At 47.4% G+C, this 21,066-nt stretch overlaps 1 protein-coding gene across 5 annotated transcripts in view; it reads left to right on the forward strand.

The window, feature by feature from the left end:
• The window catches only part of ABCA1 (ATP binding cassette subfamily A member 1), a 126,055-nt gene that overhangs the window by 29,259 nt on the left and 75,730 nt on the right, over window positions 1-21,066 (forward strand). For all 5 annotated transcript variants that reach the window (XR_004819513.1, XM_035723567.1, XM_035723568.1 and 2 more), the window contains exons 4-5: window positions 3,193-3,334; window positions 4,671-4,789. Coding sequence is in view for 4 of the 5 variants with exons in the window: in XM_035723567.1 (XP_035579460.1) it covers window positions 3,193-3,334; window positions 4,671-4,789 (261 nt within the window). In the remaining variant the exon portion in view is untranslated. The remainder of the gene's footprint in view (window positions 1-3,192; window positions 3,335-4,670; window positions 4,790-21,066) is intronic.

The following is a 21,066-nucleotide window of genomic DNA, read 5'->3' on the forward strand; positions in this document are numbered from 1 at the left end:
GGAATGACGACACCTACCCCATGTGGTTGTCCTGAGTGTCATTCTGTCATCACCATCTTTGTCTCCTGGCTGGGCTCATTGGATGGACTGACTGCAGAAATGTCCCAGTCTGAAGGGTCAACATTTATGTGGGAGGTTTCACTGGGACCTCTGTTCCATTGCTTCAGTGCCTTTTCCTACCATTAGCTAGCTCCGCTCACAGCCCGCTGGCTGCTCAGGTTATTTTTGCAGGATATCGTTCTTCAGGGAAGAGATGGGGTTAGGGACACCTTTTAATTGTGTTCTTAGGCTGGTCCCATCTCTCTCTCAGCACGTAGTGGCAGTTTTTTTACCTGCTAATTTGCTAATACATCTTACACATATTCAAGTTTTAAAAAACCGCAAATCCACAAAACCTCAAGAACGTTCCACCGGATGCGTTTTTTTCTGATTTTGCCAGAAAGGAAAATAGCATAAAATGAAATATACGCTCAATTTGTGGGCCTGGGAGGTAATTCTGCTTTCTCTTTTGGTGCCCCAAAGATTAATGAACAAATGCATATTTGATTGTATTTTAGCATTACCCTAAGCTTCACTGAAGTACATGTTTTAGGGTTTTAGGGAAAACTCAGCCTTTTTATCTGTTACGTTGTGCTCAGGAACGATCACAAGCAGGCAAGATGGTGGAGTGGAAATAGTGCAAACCTTGGCATCAGACAGATTGGGGTTTGTTTGGATCCTTGCTACACCTCTTGCTGAGGTCATGACCTTGGGCAAGTTGTTGAATTTTAACCCAGATCCCTCTAGATCTAGATTATAGATTCTAAGAAATGTGAAATTGCTATACTTAAAGAAGGCAGAGGCGACTTTTGCCCCCCCCGCCACCTGTGCATTTCTTGCAACCTTACCCTCCTATTCTCACCACCCTCTAGGGACCTAGCTAGAAGGGCAGAGAGCTGAGATGAAGCCTGCAGAGGTGTCTTGTGCCTGGCAACAAAAGATGGGCGTTTAATTCTTCCCCATAAATCTTTCCGAGTTTGATCGAGAGCCATCAAGGTCCTAATCACTTCCCTGGGCTGTGGAGGTCCATTATGCTATTTGACTGTTGTCCTGTATACCAAATGCCAAGTCCCCATACTGCCTTTTTTTTTTTTGTAAATCGGGTGGGACCTCTAGGGAAGGGTCTTTGTTTTACTCCCCAAGGATTAGCTTGAAATAACTTCCCCTCCACTGCCCAGTGCTGCCTGGACCAACACCACCCTATTTTGGCTGCCAGTATCTTCAGGAGGTTAAAGAGAATCCCTTGATTCTTCGAGTATTTGGTTGGGTTACATAAACTTTTCCCTGCATGAGGAGCAGCTGACCTAGGCAAGGGACCTTGTTTGGTTTTCCTTGAACTATTAACAGGGAGATAAGGAGGTTTACTGAGTAAACGTTCAACAGGCCAGAGTCCCTGCAGAGGGTGGCCACAGTGATCAGATCTTGTTACATCCTTGCTTTGGAGGTTGCCTCTCTGGTTGGACTATGATAGAAGAAAAAGAAAAAAGGGACCCCAATATTGGAAATGCAGAGGGTAGCAATTTCTGGCTGTAGCTTACCTTCTGGGGAGACTCTGTTAGCATATGTGCATGAAAAAAAGTAAGTGAATGAAACAGGATTCCTGCTCTGGAGGAAGGTCGTAGCTGTGGGGTGGAAGGAGTATTTCTGGCTGGACAGTGGTGGAATGAGTACTGTCGTAGGCTCACAACCAGAGTGCTGCAACAGTCCTGACAGGCTCGCTCTCCGGGCCTTTGCCCTGGGCCAGGCTTTCCCTGTAAGAACTCACGCACCACTCACTGCAGCTCTGTGGAGTCCACTGTATTTCTGTCACACGAGGAAACTGACATAGGGGTTGGGTAACTTGGCCGAAGTTGCTACTTAGCAAGTTGCGGGGACTGGATATGAATCCCCATAGGTCTGACCCCAACCCCTGTAAAGCTACACAGCCCTTTGTCACTTAGAGCCATTGTTTTTAATGGTTGTTAACTCTCTTAGGGTCACAGGTAACCCTGAGAATGTGATGAAAGCTGGAGCCATGGCCTTTCTGTCCAAAGGAATTCACACATGCTTGGTCCTTCGGCTAAAACCCCTGGTCCCAGGGCACATTTATCTTGATCTTCATCATTGGCCCGTGTGGCTGCCTACTACAACCAAGGTGTGCCTCTGACACCTAGGACCCGCCCAAGGACCCCCAAACCTGCTGTTTGTCCGCAGCTCCTCCGTAGTGAAGGGAAAGGAGGGTGAGGACGTGGCCTATGGGATGGGGCTCGTAGTGTGGATGAGCGACAGAACAACACTGACAGCAAAGGTAGCTTCACAGATGACATCTGACCCCAAGTTAGCGTGTTTATTATGTGCCTTTGAGGAGCTTATGAGCTGGCAGAGGAGGAGAAACTAACATGTTTGGCCAACAAAGGACAGTACCCAAGGGGACTGAGAAGAGAGAGAGCACAAGGGAAGCCTCAGATATAAGGGAAGGAATGTGGATTGGGATCACGGAAATGTGGGTTCCACTCCCAGTCCTGCCCACTGACTCTTTGAGCATTTTTTTTTTTTTAAGATTTTATTTCTTTATTTGAGAGAGAGAGAATGAGTGGAGGGGAGGGACAGAGGCAGAGGGACAAGCAGACTCCCCGCCGAGCAGGGAGCCCGATGCGGGGCTCGATCCCAGGACCCCGGGATCATGACCTGAGCTGAAGGCAGACGCTCAACGACTGAGCCACCCAGGCGCCCCTCCTTGAGCATTCTCCACCTGCCACTTCATCTCACTGTGGTCTCCTTAGAGCATGAAGGAATTGGATCTGGCCATTCCCAGGGCCCTCCATATCTCTGGCAGGTGAGGCAGGCAGTGGAAGGTGAAGTAAGGGTCGTCAGGCACTTTCTGTGTGTGGTCTATTCTGCCCCTCTCGTCACTTCCCCACGGCTGAGGTCATGAACCCCTATCTACCGATGATGCAGGTAGATTAAGAACTACTGTCTGATGCCAAGTTTCCAGCTGAGACTGGGATCAGTCCAGAGGTGGCAGGTGTCGGGTGTGAGGGATGGGACACACACATTTGGGATGGAGCAGTGTATGGGTGGAAGCGAAAGAGATAAAGGTTCCTGTCGAGTCCCCAAAATTGCCTCAGAGAATTAATGTTTCTCTTTGTGTTTTTCTTCTTCTTGATTTCATAGGCCACTTTCCAAACAAAGCCATGCCCTCTGCAGGAACGCTTCCTTGGGTTCAGGGGATTATCTGTAATGCCAATAACCCCTGTTTCCGTTACCCGACTCCTGGTGAGGCCCCTGGGGTTGTTGGAAACTTTAACAAATCCATGTAAGTACTATATCGGGTTTTCTTTCCATACTTGTCAGTTAATACTCTTCTTCCCTTCTCAACCTCTGGAGAATTTTGAATGGTTGAATTTGAGTGAGGTTGCTTTTGTAAAGGTTTGAAGAACAAGGGCAGGGAGAATTGCTGCCAGGATTGAAGACTGCGGGATCTTACTTTGGTGCATTTTAGGAGTAACAATATGCAGCTCTTACGACAATAAGGGTCCTGTGGTTGGGGGCCATTCTTCCAAAAACTGGTCAGTAAGTAGGGGAGGGGGAGACACAGCATGTCAGCTCTGTGCATTCATTAGCCTACTCACTTAGCAACATTTCCTGTGCATTTGAAGCGGCTGGTCTAGACGCTGGGGGAGGTGGTACAGAGATGTGCATGGGAGGGGGCCTGCCCTCAAGGAGCTCACTGCCTGGGCTGGGCGAGTTTGTTCCTTTGCTTCCAGATTCTCTCTGACTCTGTCACTGCCCTGTCATACTGCGGTGTCCCAGTGTCTGCGGGTCTCTCTCTTCCCCAGTGTGAGTTCCCCGAGGGCCAGGATTTTGCTTCCTTTGCTTTTGTCTTCTGGCTCCTGGCTTCAATACTGGACATAAATATGGACTTAATAAGTGTTAGCTGAATGAGCCATTGAAGATTCTTGGAATGCACAGAACCATGGCATGAGTTCAAGTGGACAAAGGACTGTAGATGTATCAGGACAGTTCCTAGGAAGCTGCAGCCGGGCCAGACGGGGCCACATTATAACATCCATGGACCTTAGGCTTTGTAGCTTTTAGGGACCCCTCCTTGCACGCAGAAATATTAAAAATTTTATTTGATAACTGTGTTGGTGTAAAGATGACTATAATCCAGGTTGGATTCATTATCATATATATTCATCCTGAATTTCTGAATTTCATTTTTTTAAATTCTGATTTTAAAAGACATTAAAAGTTTTTGTGGACCCCTAAGAGCATCCTGGGCCCTAGGCACTGTGCTTCTGTGTCTCATGGATAAGTTGGTCCTGGATGTGTGTGTGTGTGGGGGGGGTGGGTGGGTGGGTGTGAGGCCTTCCTGGAGAGGAGGCACGTGGGCTGGGCCTTGAAGGGTGGTAAGATTTGGTTGTGTGGACACCCGGGAAGAGCATTCGGGGCAGGGATGGCGGGTGGATGGGAAGGAGTGTAGGCTATTGGTGCTGCTGGCTGTGGCGAGCAGTGGGAGTGGACCAGGGCTGGCCCATGGAACACCGGGCAGCCAGGCGGGGGCATGTTTTCCTGGCAGGTACTTTCTTCAAGCCAGAGAGGCAGCTGGTCTAACCAGGGCTTTTCTTCTTTTCTTGCACCCCCTGCAGCGTGTCTCGCCTGTTCTCAGATGCTCGGCGGCTTCTTCTGTACAGCCAGAAAGATACCAGCATGAAGGACATACACCAAGTTCTGAGGACGTTGCAGCAGATAGAGCATTCCAGTTCAGGTAAGCAGACGCCTTCTGTGCATTGGTTCATGACTGGAAATTGGCCTGCACGGTGTGAGACGGCAGCCCAGGTGGCCTGCTACTTGTTCCTTCAGCACTTTCCTGGGGAGCTTTCCTCCTCAGCGGCTGGCCTGTGTGGCCTCTCTGCAGGTGTTTGAGAAGAAACTGGGAAGACAGTGAATGTGCCAGCCTCCTCCAGGGAGACAGAAGAAAAATCACCAGAGAGGAATGGCACAGGCCCCGCATTAGGACAATTGGGGGGTGCAGCTTGCTGCCAACTCCGTTTTTTTTGGAGTTGCCCGTATGGTTGCTGCGAATGGGCCAATTTATAGACAGGGGATGATTATGTATGCATAAGAGTGATTAAAGTTGCAACTTGATACGGATAGGTGAAAGTTAAGCCTTTATTTCTAAAAGGGAAATGCAGCTTATCTTCCGCCTAGTCATTTGATTTCGTCTGAGGGGCGCTTGACGTCTGATCTTTTTAAGTGAAGTTTTCATCTCTGATCTGGTAAGTGCCCAGGGAGCTTCTTGCCGGCCACTGAGGAAGTATCTGAGGAGCAGGCACGGGCTGCAGAAGTCATGGAGCAGCCTGCCAGGCAGTGGCCTACCAGGGGGACAGTCTCCTGGGTGCAGGCAGTCATGGCGTGCCTGGTCTGTAGAGAATTTAAAAGTAGTAATGAAGCTGACTAAGAGTGGGTCTGCTTTTTGTCTTCACCATGTACCGGTGGTTCTAAACAATGTCAGTCATAAATTACTCCCCATCACGGGCCAACTGCTGCCACCGCCCCCTCCAGGAAAGTACCTTTTACTTGGTTTGGTGTTTTAGGAGGGATGGGGAGGGTCAGCTTCTGCTGAAAAGCCTCCCGGTTTGTGACCCACCTGGCAAAAGAAGAAGTGGTGTGAAGTGCTAGAGTTTCCACCAGACTTGGAGCATTTTCTTGGGAAGACAGAACGGCCCTTTCCCTGGGCAAGAGAAGAGGCAGTGAGCAGCATGGGGCCCGATGGCCCAGGGAGTCGTGTGCGAGTGGCAGGGAGCAGGGGTCACTTCCGCTCGGAGAGCGGCGTGGCCATGCATGGGTTCCTGGGTCAGCTGCGATGAGCTCCTGGCTGGACCACTCTGGGCTGCCCGGCCGGGCCCTCTGGGTGCTCTTTCCTTGCCCTGTAAGCCCCTGACCTTGCACACGCATCTCTGTCCCAGTGTAGGACCTAGGGCTCACAGCCACCAATCGAAGTCTCCGTCCTTTCTGATCTGCTGGAGGGCCCCTGCCTGGCAGACCAGAGGCAGAGCTCGGGTTATTTCTTCTACTACAGAGACTCAGTGTGGCCCATAGGAAAGAGTGCTAGGGTATATTACTTGTAGCTTTGTGACTTTGTGAATAAGTCATTTAGGCCCCTTGAGGCTATTCTTTTCATCTGTGGAATGGGGACAATAGGAGAACCTATCTCGTAGGATTGTCGTGAGGAATAGATGAGATAACACACGTAATTGCTTAAAAACAGCCCCAGACACAGAGGAAGTACTTAGTGAATATGAGCTGTGATTATTTTGAAGTGGTGACATCTTAGCCAAACCATTTAACCTCTCTGAGCCTTAATTTCTTCAGCTGTAAAATAATAGGTAACCTGCAACTTAAAATGTCAGACCTGACACAGTGTCTGACACATAATAGATGTTCAATAAATGGGAGCCACTCTAATTCTTAGGTGTCAGTGAGGCATTTCTGAGCACCTGGCCTTCCTCTTCTGCCTCTCAACTTCATGGCTGGGGAAACAGACTAACAGATGGGGCTGAGTTTCAGATCTTAGTGGGGGCTTCCTTAGACACAGAACCATTTTTCTTCTTTGAGCAACCGGAGACATGAGATAGGGTGGAAAAGAGAAGACAAACCTTATCTGTCCAAAAAACCTTATCTGCAAAGCTCTGAAGAGATGATCTCCTCTGATTTTGATTGTATTATATCAATGCTTATTACTCATCTCGCCATTCACCCAGTCCGTTTCCTTGTCTACCCTGCAGTTCCTTCTAGATTGGTCCCACCTTTCTTTGCCTATCTTGCATCACTAAGCCAGGCCTTGGACTGGAGGGAAATGCGCAGAAATGTTGCTTCTTCTAGGCAAAATCAGTCACTTTTTGCCAAATTTGAATAGCACTCTAGATTTCAGAGACAATCCAAGGCTGGGGTATGTCAGTGTAGATCCTGACCTAGAGACCTGTGTTTATCTGCACTGACAGCCCTACTCACAGTATGATGATGGGCTTAGCCCTCTTATACGATCACTGTCAGGATTGGAAGCATCCTTGCCCTCGTCAGCCTTCCCTTCTACACACCCACTTCCTATGATGAGACCTACCTCTCACGTGGCAGCTCATTTTGGGTAGTAAGAGCTCTAATTAGCAGAACATACTCACTACCCTGCTATACCTTCCAGTCGATGAGGCTAATTCGATTTCCCTTAAAATATTTAAAGACAGCTCTTGTGTGTTTTTTTTCCCCTTCCTTAAGTCTTTGATTTTTCTAGGCTAAACGTCCTCCGTTCCTCTTCTGGAATATTTTTTCCTCCCTGATTTCTGCCTCTCCTCTGGTTGTGTTTCAGTGTGTTTATGTCTTCCTTGAAGTTTTTTTTCCACTTTTTTTATTATGTTAATCATTATACTGTCTTCCTTGAAGTTTATCAGAAATTGCAACGGTATTCCAGCATGGAGTAGAGGGGGATTTTTGTCTCCTGTGTTGTGAGCGCTCTATTTCTGTTAATGCAATATGAGATTGCATTGGACTTTTTGGCATCCACGTCACACTGTGGACTCCTACTCTGCATGTAGTCAACCAATATTGCAGTCTTTTAAATACACAGTATTGCAAGTTACTTGTTCTCCATTTCTTAATCACGCTGTTGGCCAAAAGGGAAAACATCTATTTCCTTTCTGTTTTACATTTTTAAACTCCCTATGTCATTTTGTCCTACCCAAACCATTGTAGTTTCTGATTTTGCCATGTGTATATTTGCTGCTTCTTACTGTTTGCTGTCACGTAGGAATTCGGTAACAAGCTCTCTTTGTTCTCATCCAAGTCATTAATAACTGTGGCCTAAGGCTGGAGGTTTCGATCAGTCCATTGGAGACTAATAATCCCTTTGGACTACTACTACTCAGGCTCTTACAGATTCACCAGCCTATGGTGTCATCATTGCTGGGCCCCTGGCCTGTGATCTAGTTGGAAGACTTATTTCTTTCAACTTAGATTCATTAGACTATCCACAGATAATTTGTGGATATGGGGGTTCTGTACTTAGGTACTATCTTCTAATTCCATGGTTTCCTGGACTGGAGCATCATTTTATTTCTACTTATTGGATGAGACCTTAGAGGTCTTTTAGTTCATTTATAGATAAATGGGTTGACTCATTCACTCATTCAGCCAATATTTATTGAACCTGTTATGTGCCAACCAGTGTTCTAGGTGCTGGGACACAGAGATGTACAAAACAAAATGTCCCCGGTTCATATGGAACTTCTTTTCCAGAAAATAACCTGATCCAGAAGGGGGAGGGACTTTTGCAAGTTTGCACCGCCACCAGAAGGTTATTCTAGGAATGGAGGACAGCTAAATGTTGCTTCATGAAATTCTCTTTCTACAGTGCTGTCTTATGCTGTTCTAGGAATCCTTCAACTGAGAAGGCCGCTAGTTTTGAGAATTAAATCACAGACAAGTCTAATTATTCTTGAAACTGTCCTAATTAGAAACCCACCTAGGAAGCCTTACAGAGGGGCCTTGCCCTATTTTCTCATCACTGGAACTCTCTGGACATTTTACTGTTTTCTTCCTAAACCTATAACCACATAGGTTGAGCAGAGGTTAAGTTAATGTTTGGGAGTCCACGTGAGGAGCATTCCTTCTTCATAAGTCCCCATTATGACTGCAACACAGCAGAAATATAAAAATTGCACAAATTCTCAGGAACTATAGAAAGAGAGACAGGTTTTGATTCTGTCTCTGAGATGCAGACTGGCAAGGATGCATGTTTCTCTGAGTGAGTTTGATGTAGTATCTGAGATTATTTCAAGCAGTATACAGATGACAACTTTTAACTCTATCAAATTGCAACTTCATGGGTATTATTGCTTAGGAGGATGTTAAATAGAAAAAGTTAAGTTACAGAATACGTTGTTTTCTGTGCATATGGTAAAACTTGCGAGAGCAGTTTGTGAATGATGGAAAATTGGAAAATGCTGGTATAAGAGAAAGAATTTGGGGCTTTGTGTTAAGATTTGTTTTGGGAACAAATTCAGGCTCTACCCCTCATTATCTGTGAACCTTGAGCATGTTTAGATTTTCTCTGAACCTCAGTTTACCTAGAAAATAGAGATTACCCAAGGGTCATTGAACATTAGATCAGATGACATCTGTGGGGATGGCTAATAGCGGGGGTACAGCATATAGTTGACACATAATAAATCTGAGTTGGCTCATCTCCCCTTCTGTTCCTGGCTGACTGTTTGGTTTTACCAACTTGTTCAACCTCTCTGGGCCTTGACTTTCCTTGCCTTGAAATTGGGACTTTGGCAGAACAACCTGAAAATGTTTCATCTTGGAAACTTGGTCAGTATTTGGAAGGGGCGATCACCTGGGACTAACCAGTGATGTGGGCTATCCCCCAGACTGCAGTTCTCGAAGGCAGGACGGGGCCTTGTTCATGGCTCTCCCCCAAGCATTAGCAGGCATATGGTAAGCAATCGGGGGATCTTTGTGGAATAAAAGTGAGAGAAAATTACCTGCCCTTTCTCCTTCACAGAATATTTTAAGGGTCAAGTGAAAGCGCTTTGAAAGTTATGAAATCCCAGCACATGTAATTTTCTAGTTGATTCCCTCGTGTGAACCCAAGTCAATTGGGCTAAATAACGACGACAAAAGTTCTTCATACAGTCTCAGCTTGCTTTCTTCCACAGGGTTCACATTCCAGAACGTTATAGGTGCTGCTGTGAACCTGGAGGCCGGAAGTAGATTTACTGAGAAGCTAAAGAAGGTTCACTCTCCTCAGCCCCTTTGAAGGCCCTGGTAGAGATCTTAGCTATCAGAAAGTGTCAAAGCAGGATTTTTTAAAAAATATTCTTTTTTATAAAGAGAGACTCCCAAATTGTGTCAGCCTCAGGCCTCATAGACCTGTAACTGCTCTTGCCAGAGGCCCTGGGGAGACAGGAAGAAGTGCCATCTTCGTTAGCCTCCCTCTTGGCCCTTCCCTCAGGCTCTGTCACTACACCAGCCCACCTGCCCCTCTCTGGTGAATCCGGCAGGTTCAGATGGGGTGACTAGCCGACTGGCCAGAGCCAAGGCCTCCCCAGTGGGCCTGGTGTCACTCAGATCAGGACTGAGCTAGAGAAGATGTCCCTTTGCTTTCTGCTTTGTCTTTTCTACTTGTTTCCTTTTCAGCTATTTAAACGTATCGCTTAGTGCTACCCACCAGGCTCTTTAGCTGGCTTCCTGCTGAACATTACTGTTCATACATCCACTTTACCCCAATGCCTCGTTCCTTCCCCAAATCCTGGAGTTTCCGCTACAGATTCTCATCTCTAAATGGCACCATGGGCCCAGGTTCCTCTTGAGTTTACGCCAAGCGAGGTCAGCACTTCCTGCTTGGCTGGAAGTTGGGAAATGCACATCGTGGGGGCGGAGGCTTCTTGCCTTCCTGTGTGGGCCATCCTCACATCCCCTATAAGAAGTTCCCAACTCCCCCACTATCCCTCATTTTCATAGTTAATTAGGCTCTTGTCCACTGCTGTATCCCATGGCTGCTCCCTCAGCCTTGCCGTTGCTTATGCTGCTCTGGGACAATTCCTATGCTTGTGGAGGTGCTGTGAAAGTTCTCTGTCTTTATCAGCTCTGACCTGGCCCAATGGATAGGATTACGGGGGCGTTCTGTGGTGTGGCTGGATGCCAGATCCCCAGTCTCCCCCATGTAAGGGACTCGGCAACTTCCATCCTTAGCCAAGATCTTAGCTCTCCAGGTGTCAGGCCCTGTTCCAAATTACAGCCACCCTAATCCTTTTTAATGGAAGCTGAGTGGGTGTTCTTTGGGACTTCAGAAGATCATCTTCTGGACCTGCTGAATCAGGCCAGGCCAGGTAGGTGGGACAGTTGAGAGATGGCTTTCAAGCTATATAAGTAGGACTGGCAAGTTACACATATCTGTGGATGCCATGTACCCCACCATCCACGTGAATGGCACTCCCCCTGAGAATTATGCTCCCTGAAGTTGGGTAGTGCATGGCCTATGTGGCTCTTTGCTGTGGCCTGGAGGACCTATCTCAGCACCTCCCAGTGCGGACTAGGGTTATAACTGGCCCCCCCACTGCGCCTGGTCCAGGGGCTTCGGAAATGCCTTCAGTCCGGGATGTAGAGCCCTCTGAAGCTTAGGAGAACTTTTTTAGGAAAGAACAAGGAAGAACTTTGGGCATTTTGTCACTGGGCTGGAGTTGTCACTTTGGAAGACATGCCACATCATGGAGATGGAGGGTTGGAAGGCAGCAGGCGTGGAGGAGAGATCTAGGGCAGCGCTGCATGCACCCCCACATCCCGACCTGGGTCTGGAGCTTCTCCGTCCCTTCAGCTACCTTTTGTATGTCAGTGCCCTAGCTGCCATTTTCTGTATGTTCATGGGACAAATCTGGTTTGTTTGGCCTTTCTGATATAAGACTTATGTGAATTAAGTCCTCAGGGTTATGCTGGATTTTTACTTAGGGAAAAGGGTCCTTACTTTCTGACTGTTGGATTTACTGGTAATACTGCGAACTCACCGTGTGGACCTTTGATTCCGCTCTGATCTTTGAAAGGCAAGCAAACCTGATCCCCCAAGGGCAGGGCAGGCTTTGGTGATACGGCAAGGTAGCAGGGAGTTGAGCAAACATCCAGTAAACATCCACTGAGCAGTATAATTTAGCGCTAAGAGAACACTTGGCAGCCTTGGTTCAAATCCTGGCTTTTATGCTTCTCACCTATGTGACCTTGGATAATTCCATAACATCTCTGTCTCTAGTTTCCTCAAAATGGAGATACCAACGAGCTAATACGGGTAAAGCATTCAGTGCAGTGCTTGGCACATAAGAGGCACCAGGCTTGTACTTTAGTTCACTGCCTACCATGTGAGATAGGGGATTTTGTTCCTTTTTATGTACAAGAAGGAGCTGAAGTTCAGAGAGGCTAAGTAACTTGCCTAAAGCAGCACAGCTGGTGAAGGGAGGAAGAAGGCTGGACCTTCAGTCTTTCACACTCTGCCGTTACTGCATCCTACAGAGAGCAGCCGACGGTAGCCAGAAACTTCCCCAAGGTCACTGGGTAATGGAGTATGGATGGCTGGCATCAGCAAAGAGACAAGAGGGCTTCTGGGAGAAATACCAGACTTCCTTCACTTCCCAGCTTCATTGCGGAACAGGCATGGGTGGAACGTTCCCCAAGTCCTGTCTAGAAAGAAGATCCTGTGACTCACAGCCATTTCTCCTTCTCTGCCCGAACCCCTTCTTTCCATTATGGACAGCCACCAAAGTTAAGGCCGCAGCCCCAAACTTTGTTTTCTGTCCTTGTGGGCCTCCTGTGAGTCATCTTTTGGGGAGATCTGATGACATATGTGTCAACATTATATCATCAGACTGGAAATTTCTTGAAATCTTTGCGTGATTGCAGTTCACGTTCTGCATGCACTTGTTGAAAGCTCTGATCTAGGGCCTGGAGGTTCATATTTTGAAACTTTTCAACCTACCGTGAGGAAGTTTTCCCAGACATGTCACAGCTAGGCTGTGTCCTGGAGCCCAGGCCGCTGGTTTCCATCCAGGGTAGGGGTCTGGCCCCAGCTAGGCTGTAATCAGGTAGATGCAGTGCTGCACAGCTATGTTGAAATATTACTTGAACTAAACTGAATCAGAGGTCAACTTTACCCAGACAAGAATAGAAAACACAGGGCGCCTGGGTGGCTCAGTCGTTAAGCGTCTGCCTTTGGCTCAGGTCATGATCCCAGGGTCCTGGGATCGAGCCCCGCATCGGGCTCCCTGCTCTGCGGGAAGCCTGCTTCTCCCTCTCCCACTCCCCCTGCTTGTGTTCCCTCTCTCGCTGTGTCTCTCTCTGTCAAATGAATAAATAAAATCTTAAAAAAAAATAATAGAAAACACAATTACACTCAATTACAGGACGGCATGTACCCCACAACAGTAGACTGCCTTTAAAAAGTTGAATTGTTAACATCAAGAACAGTGTTTGAAGAACAGTGTTTCATGTGTCTCGCTTTTCCAAAGATTTATTTACCCCGTGGGTGGCGAAGAACAATTTGGGAGTCCAGTGTGTTTCTAGTTGAAAGCCTCCCATCTCTTGCCCTCTCATCACTGTTGCATTGAGGCACAAAAGATGATCTTGGAGTGACACCTCACCGAACAGATGAAGTTGCAGCAAGTAATGATGCTGTTTTACATTTTGATATATTGTTACATTGAAGGCTTATAGTGGCATTAGCAGGTTGATATTATCAATATTTTATTGACGAGGAAACAGGCTCAAAAGGGCTATGTCTGTTGCCTAGGGTCACAGAATAAAGCTGTGAATTGAATCTGGGTCTGTGACCCCGAGGCTTAGCTTTTTTCCGCCATACCATGCTGCCATGTTGCCTTATTCCAATACCAGGAAGCATGGGTGGCATCATCCATATTTTGATGCCAAAAATGTGATGAAGTGATTTTTTTAAAGAGTGAAGTGATTCATTGAATTCCCCATAAAGTAGAAAGAGCCAAAGCTTTTTAGCCAGAGCTGATTAAATTCACATTTACCACTTGCTTGCTCTGTGACCTTGAGCAGGGTATTAACACCTCTCGGTCTGTTTCCACATTTGAAAAATGGGACTCCGACATTTCTCGTAAGCTTGTTTTAGGCATTCTAGAAAAAGAGTACATATAACGAGTCTGATGCTCTGTAAATGCTAATCACCTTCCTCTGCCCACAAATCACTACTTTGTCCCTATCTTGGTACATTTTGTTTTGAAAGTAAGGGAAAACTAAGTTATTTATACATTATATATATTAACAGTTATTCCTTTAGTTCAGCCCTGGAAAGAATCCCTTTTCAGCCCCTACCTCATCTTAAACTCATCTTCCTTTCCTCTCCTGTGTTCCTAGAGCTCTCGAGGTCCTGGGGCTAGTTCCGATCCCACACTGCCTCATGTTAGGTGTGTCTGGTTGCGTTTTCAGTTGGAGACCAGCTCATCAGTGAGGACTGATGCCTCAGACTCTCTTCTTTTTTCCCAGCTCTTTTTCTCTCCGCCCTTTCTCTTTGATACAGTCTTCCCTGTTCTGGACTCTGTGCTTCTTCATACTTTTGGCCTCTTTCCTTCTCCTCGTTCTTTGTCTTTTCCAGGCATCTTCTCACACCTTCCCACCTCCCTGGCCTTCACAAAGCATTCTCCATGAACAGCGCTTTCAGCTCTTTCCTTGCTTTGTCTAATGCTGGCTCCTCATCTCTTCCTCTCTTTTTCTTCAGGTCCAGAATTCATGTGGGCCAACGTGACCTCCGTTACCTTTCATCTCTTGTTACCTTCATTTCCTGCCGGGCTTCCAAAGCCAGCCAGACTGCCTGTCACCCTGACTGCATTAGGAGTGCTCCTGGCCAGTGTGAACCCATCACCCTTTCCCCCTGGGGCCACTGCCTCCACTCATTCTTTGGGGACCTGGTTGCCATTCAGGTTCTTATCAGCTGACATTAGTCCTCATTCCAGCAGCAGCCAACAGCCCACCTTGCCCACTTCTCAGTAAGACATGGGTCTGCTACTGTAGATGTCTAGGTGAAGTAGAAAGTAGGTGTCACTCTCCATCCCCTGATTTTAACGATGACTGATTGTGGAGTTGCAGACAGGGCTGGAGGCTCACAGGTCTGCCCACCTCATCCCACTCCATCTCCTCTTGGCAAGGACATGGATCATGTCTTCATATAGCATCTTGTTTGTTACAGGCTCCTGCCTTCAAGGAGCACTGAGAAATATTGCTCCTTTGAACCACAGTACTAGTGTTCTGGGTTCAGTAGCCATTCTGTAGTTTGTTGAATTAATGCAAGCTAACCCTATGTGTTTCATAAGCTTAGAGTACTTCCGTTGGTCTCAGGAGAAGACTCTGGCTTCCCTGGTACTTGCCGCAAAGGGTTCAGGGAGCATAACCCTAAATAATCTGGTTTCTCTTGGGACCGCTTCACATAATTGTCATCTCTGAGTTTATCAACATTTGTTTTGAACTTGTTGGAAATAACCCAGACTCCTAGTAAAGGTAAACCTCCATTTCTGGAAAACTGGAGGCTCAGAGAGCGTAGTGATCTCTCCAAGGCCACATGACTGGAAAATTCTGGAACTGAGGTGTGAACCGGGTGAGCCAGACTTAACCTGAGACTGGTTATGCCTACGTATCCCCTCAGCAAGCCCTCACTGTAGTAAAGAAATCCAAGAAAGTAGAGCCCTAACATCAGGAAAAAAAGAAAAACCCTAACAACAACAAAAAAAACACCTGAGTGTGTTTGTTACTAGCCCTTTCGTAGCAGAGAAATGTTTAAAGGTTTTGTTTGTACGGCCGGACAAGCTTCAGCTGAGTAAAGCCAGGAGTTAGTTAAATCCACCCTGGTCCCCCCAGGCCATTACCCATTTGACAGGGTGAGGGCTGGGAGACCCTCTTGGGGTCCTTTTTAGAAGACTGTCTGGGCCTTGGATGGACGTGTTCGCTTTCTACGAGTCTTTTTTTTTTTTCTCCTTTGCCTCCTCCACCCACTTCTTAAGCAGCTGATTGCTGTGGTTCCTTTTCATGTTGAACAAAAGAGACTACAGGGATCTTGAAACTGGAGCTGGGGACTGGAGGGTACTGACCGAGAGTAACCCCAGCCAGCTCTGTGGAGGGCTTCCCTCCCCCTCCTTCCTGGCCCTCCCCCTCCTTCCCCCTCGTCCTCCGCTGGGCGGGAGAGGAGCGGAAGCCACGCTAAGTGGCTGAGAAAGCATCTTGCCCTGTGTGGGGCAAGGCCTTTCCCCTGGCCGCTGTGGAAGTCTTTCCTTAGCTTGGTCAGTGAGACCTGGCCCAGAGGATTGGCAAGAGACTGAGGAATCTGCCCTCTTCTTCCTCAACCCACAGACACACGTTTCACTTGTTTTGTTCTTTAGACTCCAAGATCCTGAATTGGGGTTTTTTTTGGCTTTAGTTTTTTTTCTTCTTTCCTTTGCCCTACCTTTCTACATCCAAAGCAAGGCGCTCGGGAAATGGAGAGGCCACCGTTTGCTCCTCCAGGTGCAACCGAGGAGGCTGAGTTCCGTGGGTGGACTATATTGGTCCATATTGGAGAGATTGCAGCAGGAAAGCTCGCTTGGCCTTTTGCTGGGTAGTCAGTCTGGGTCTTCTCTGTGGGCAGCGGGGACTCACGTTGAATTTAGCGACCAGTCCAGCTCCGTGATAAGCATGTACACACCCTGTCAGTTACCTGTGTTAACTGTCGAGGCCCATCAGCTCTTTCCCTCTGAAAGAGTACTTTCCTGGGCTTGATCTTGGTTTTCAAAACAACTTGTGAATGGTATTAGCTCCATTTTACGTCCAAGGAAACTGAAGCCCAGAAAGATTAAGAAAAGGGGAAAAGCAAGGTTCATGGCTCCACACTTAGGAAAGAGCAAAGCCAGGACTTGAATTCGGATCTTCTGGTGCCTCCTCTGTGGCAGGCACTGCTGTGCTTTGAAATGACAAAGTCCTGGCACCTTTTTTTTTTTAAAGATTTATTTTAGAGAGAATGTGAGCAGGGGGAGCAGAGGGAGAGAGAGATCTCAAGCCGACTCCATGCTGAACACGGAGCCTGACACGGGGTTCCATCTCATGACCCTGAGATCATGACTTGAGCTGAAACCGAGAGTCAGATGCTTAACCAACTGAGCCCCCCAGATGCCCCTCAAGGCACTTCTCTTCTTCTGGCAAAAAGATGTGTGCCCAGACAACTGTAGCTCCATCCGTGTGCTGCTTGAGGGAAACAGAGGAAGCTATTAGAGCACAAGGACAGCCACCTAACCCATCTTGAGGGTGGGAAAGTCCGGGCAGGCTTCCTGGAGGAGATGACTCATGGGCCAAGTCATTAAAAAAAAAAGGGGGTAGGAATTAGGCCAAAGGGAGGAAGGGCCATTTCAGACATCTGACCTCCATATTCTTGGCTTCTCCACTCATTTTCCTGCCAGCTACATAATGGAGAAAACAGAGACCAGAGGTACCAAGCCACCCCACTCTGGCCCCCACTATACTCCTTTCTCCTCCCTCTCCCACTCTATTCCCCAAATCTCTTAGGTTTTGAAGAATCTTCTCTATGTTTATCTGGTTGATTTATTTATTCATTGAAAAACATTTATGGGCACCTAGTATGTACCCCACGCTACAACTACAGGGTGTCCTGGGCCTGCCATGATGAGAGATCTCCCCAGCCACAACCTCAAGAGACTTTTGGCCGTCTGTCCTTTTCCAGAATTTGGCTTCAGCCTGACTCTCCTCCCTCCCCGCAAGCATTTACGGACAAGCCTCATCTTGGTCACTTGCATGACGTGTCTTCCTCATTCTTCCTTCTGCTTTATTGACGTTTCTTCATCTCCCTTATCAGCCTCGAAAGTTCCTTGAGGGCAAGAACTGTGTCCTTACCTTCTCATTACACTTCACTTCGGTACTTTGGTAAAGTTAAGTGAAAGAAGCCCTTCTCGATAATCACAAAATCATTACCATTTATCGAGCATATACCATGAGCCGGTTGATCATGATATTCATGCAGGTGGGGATATTGTTATCCTTGCCTCTTAGGTGAGAAAAGTTGGTCTCAGGAAGGCAAAATGCATTTCTCAAAGCTGCAGTTAATAAACAGCAGAGTCTGACATCAAAGTTAGGTTTTTCTGGCCCCACATCCCTGATTTTTGTACCACTCTACTGTTTCTCAAACTCAGCTACAGTCGCCTGGGGCGTTGTATAAAATTCTGATACCTGGGTGTCAGCTCCGAAAGTTCTGCTTCGATGCTGGGGCTTGTACCCTGGGCATTGGGGTTGTTGTAACACTACCTATTCGAGTGTAATCCTAGCCAAGGTTGAGAACCAGTGCACTGCCCCACATTGCCTTTCTCTGTCCATTCTGGCTCTAGCGGTTGGCGGCAGCGGTGGTGTGTGAATCTAGGTCCACATGTGTGGTACGCATGTGACCAGAATGGGCTTCTTTGTAGCCAGGGATCTTTGACCCGCCCTGCTGCTTCCCCACCCAGTGACCTCTCCACCCTGCGCACGTGCACTGCCCAGGGTTGTTGACTATTGAATCGGCCCCTTGGTTCTTCTGTCTCATCCAGGGGACTTACTGAGAGGCGGTTTGAGTTTGATCACATCCAGCTGTTCTCATCCTCAGAGCCTGTTGACATAATAGAAGAGTCTTATAAACACACCGAGCCTCCTGGCTGGTCTCAGGAGTGTTGCTCATGACCTCGACCCATTGCCAGTGCAGCCTGGGTCAGCCTCCCACACTTCAGCAATCGTGCTCTGGTGCAAAGAGGCTGTTGTGAAGTTCCCTAGCACAGTGCCCACATTCAGCTCTGGCTTTTCACACTCGGGAGGAATTTGTGGTCCATGTGGTCAAGGAGGGTCAACTCGTGTGTGGATCCTGTTCTATCCGGGGCTCAGAGATGTCTTTATTTTACCCCTTATTTTACAAAGCAAGGCAGTGGAGACACAGCTTAGGTGAAATGTCCTGGCGGATGAATGGATACAGAGCCCAGCTTTTCTGACCCCCATTGTGGTGTTTTTCCCATTGTTCCACAACGGTCAGTGTCAGGCTTCAGTTGAAGCCACTAGCTTTCCTACCTTCCTTCTTGGACGCTATTGTTGGGGTAAACACCTGGATGTTACTTTGTGTCCCTGGGAATATAATATAGGGATCCTGTTTGCTCCTGGGGTGTAGCTCGGGAGTTGTCCTGATATCTCTGGGCCCTTCTTGGACCTACTCAACTGAAAGAAAATCTGTGATAGTGCTGAGATATTTCTCAAATCTTCCCAGCCCTAATCTCACCTTCTAGTATTTATGATCTAGCCATCATTCTTTGTTAATGACCAGTAATTCTTTGCAAGGCTTTGATCTGGGCACAGGGGTACAGAGATAAAACACACATCCTGGGGGCACCTGGCTGGCTCAGTCGGTAGAGCAGGTGACTCTGGATCTCGGGGTTGTGAGTTCAAGCCCCATGTTGGGGGTAGATCTTGCTCAAAAAAACCCACACACGTATTCTGTATCCTAGGAGCGTAGTCTAGTGGAGAGAATATGCAAATAAACATTCCTTAAAGTATGGTCCCCAGACTCCTTGCATTGGGAGTACAAGGAATGCTTATTAAAATATAGATTCTTAAGCCCCACTCTTGATCTGCTATTTCAGAATCTCTGGGAATTGGGCCCAAGAAACTGCATTTTAGTGTGCTCCCGAAGTGAATCTTAGGTGCTCTGAGGTTTGGCAACTATAGGAGTGAGCCCTGCAGTAAGAGTATAGTGTCATATATGATGGGGAGCACCAGGCTGGTGTTCATCTGCAGGAGGGAGGACCTCTTCTGAGGAGGCTGGGCAAGGCCCAGCTTCTGGAAGGTGTCATGAGGAATAACCAGGTGTTAGCATGTCAGGTTTAACCAGTCATTTCTCTAGAGGTGTGAATCATGCTTAATTTATCCTTTCTATAGCTCTAAATTATTCAAGTTTGCTTAAGAACATACCTGGATCGGGCAGCAAAGATGAGAGTCTGGTTGGGTGTTTTTGCCTTCCTTCTGCTTTATCTCTGCATATGATCCCCCTTCGCTCCCAGGATTAACTCCTGTCCTCTTCTAAGCCTCACACTAGCCCCGTTTCAGATCAGACTTCTATTTCGCATCAGTTAAATGGTTGGGTTTGCAAGGTTTGCCCCCTAGAGGTCTGTTAGTGCCTGGGCCTGTGGGCTGCAGTCTGCAAATGAGCGAATGAGCGTTGCCTAGGCACGTGGTCATGGTGAGCTGCTTTTCTCTTTTATTGAAAGAAGTTGGGTTATTAAGAGGGTGGGGCAGAAGGAGAAGTGGACGGTCAAATGAGATAGGACAGGGAAAACGGTAGCATTTCAGAGTCAGGGGGCCCCCCCAACATCTGGTAAGAAATCTCTCATTTTGGAGATAAAGAAGCTGAGGTTCAGAAAGATGATATGAAATGCCCAAATGACACCACCAGGCACAGCCTCCAACTCCGGGGACTAAAATTCTGGATTTCTGGTCAGTGCTTTTTCTGCTTCACTACACTGGAATGTACCTAGAGGGTTTATTATTAAAGGGATTCTTTATGAAACCCTGCAGCAATCCAGTCATTTAGTAGGGTTGAATTTTTAAATATATGCTTTTGTTTTCTTACAGTCTAGCAGACCTGGGTTTTGGAGCTCTGTCTCATGTGTTCCAGGGTTGGAATTAAAATGAGATCACATCTGTGAGAGTGCTTTGATAGGCGTAATGCTCTCCTCCAATGGTTCTCAAAGTGCGGGGCCCAGACCAGCAGCAGCTGCATCACCTGGGAGTTCGTTGGAAATGTGAATTCTCTGGCCTCATCCCAGGCTGGCTGAATCACAAACTTTGGGGGTGGAGACTGGAAATCTGTTTTTTTTTTTTTTAATTTATTTATTTGACAGAGACACAGCGAGAGAGGGAACACAAGCAGAGGGAGTGGGAGAGGGAAAAGCAGGCCTCCTGCGTAGCAGGGAGCCCGATGGTATGCGGGGCTCGATCCCAGGACCCTGGGATCATGACCTGAGCCGAAGGCAGACGCTTAACTGACTGAGCCACCCAGGTGCCCCCTGGAAATCTGTTTTAACAAGCCTTCAGGTGATTCTGTTGTCCACTCAAGTTTGAGAACCACTGTTCTGCGTCAAGAGATCAGCCTCCCGGGGCCTGTGGGACTAAGACTTTAAATACCTCCGATTTTTAGCTGACGTGGCATTTGGAGACAGAAGTAGCGGGGTTAGGTTCATAAATCTCAGATGGGATGGGTGAGATCACTTGAAAGGTTTGGCTTTTTCCTCGAAAATAAGGAAAGGCTGTGTGAGTGTGTCACACTGTTTGAGTCTAGGAACACGCTTGGAGTTTGGTTCTATCTTCAGAGCATTCTTTTCATCTCTCCTGTAAGGCAGAGTTCCCTGAACATCATTTCTCTGTGTGCTTCAGCCAGAAGCCTGTGGTTATCAGTTGGTTTAAAACTGGGCCATTAATGTTAAGATGTTTTTCTCC

This window comes from Zalophus californianus, chromosome 13 (genome assembly GCF_009762305.2).
Source record: "Zalophus californianus isolate mZalCal1 chromosome 13, mZalCal1.pri.v2, whole genome shotgun sequence".
In the NCBI taxonomy this organism is placed as follows: domain Eukaryota; kingdom Metazoa; phylum Chordata; class Mammalia; order Carnivora; family Otariidae; genus Zalophus; species Zalophus californianus.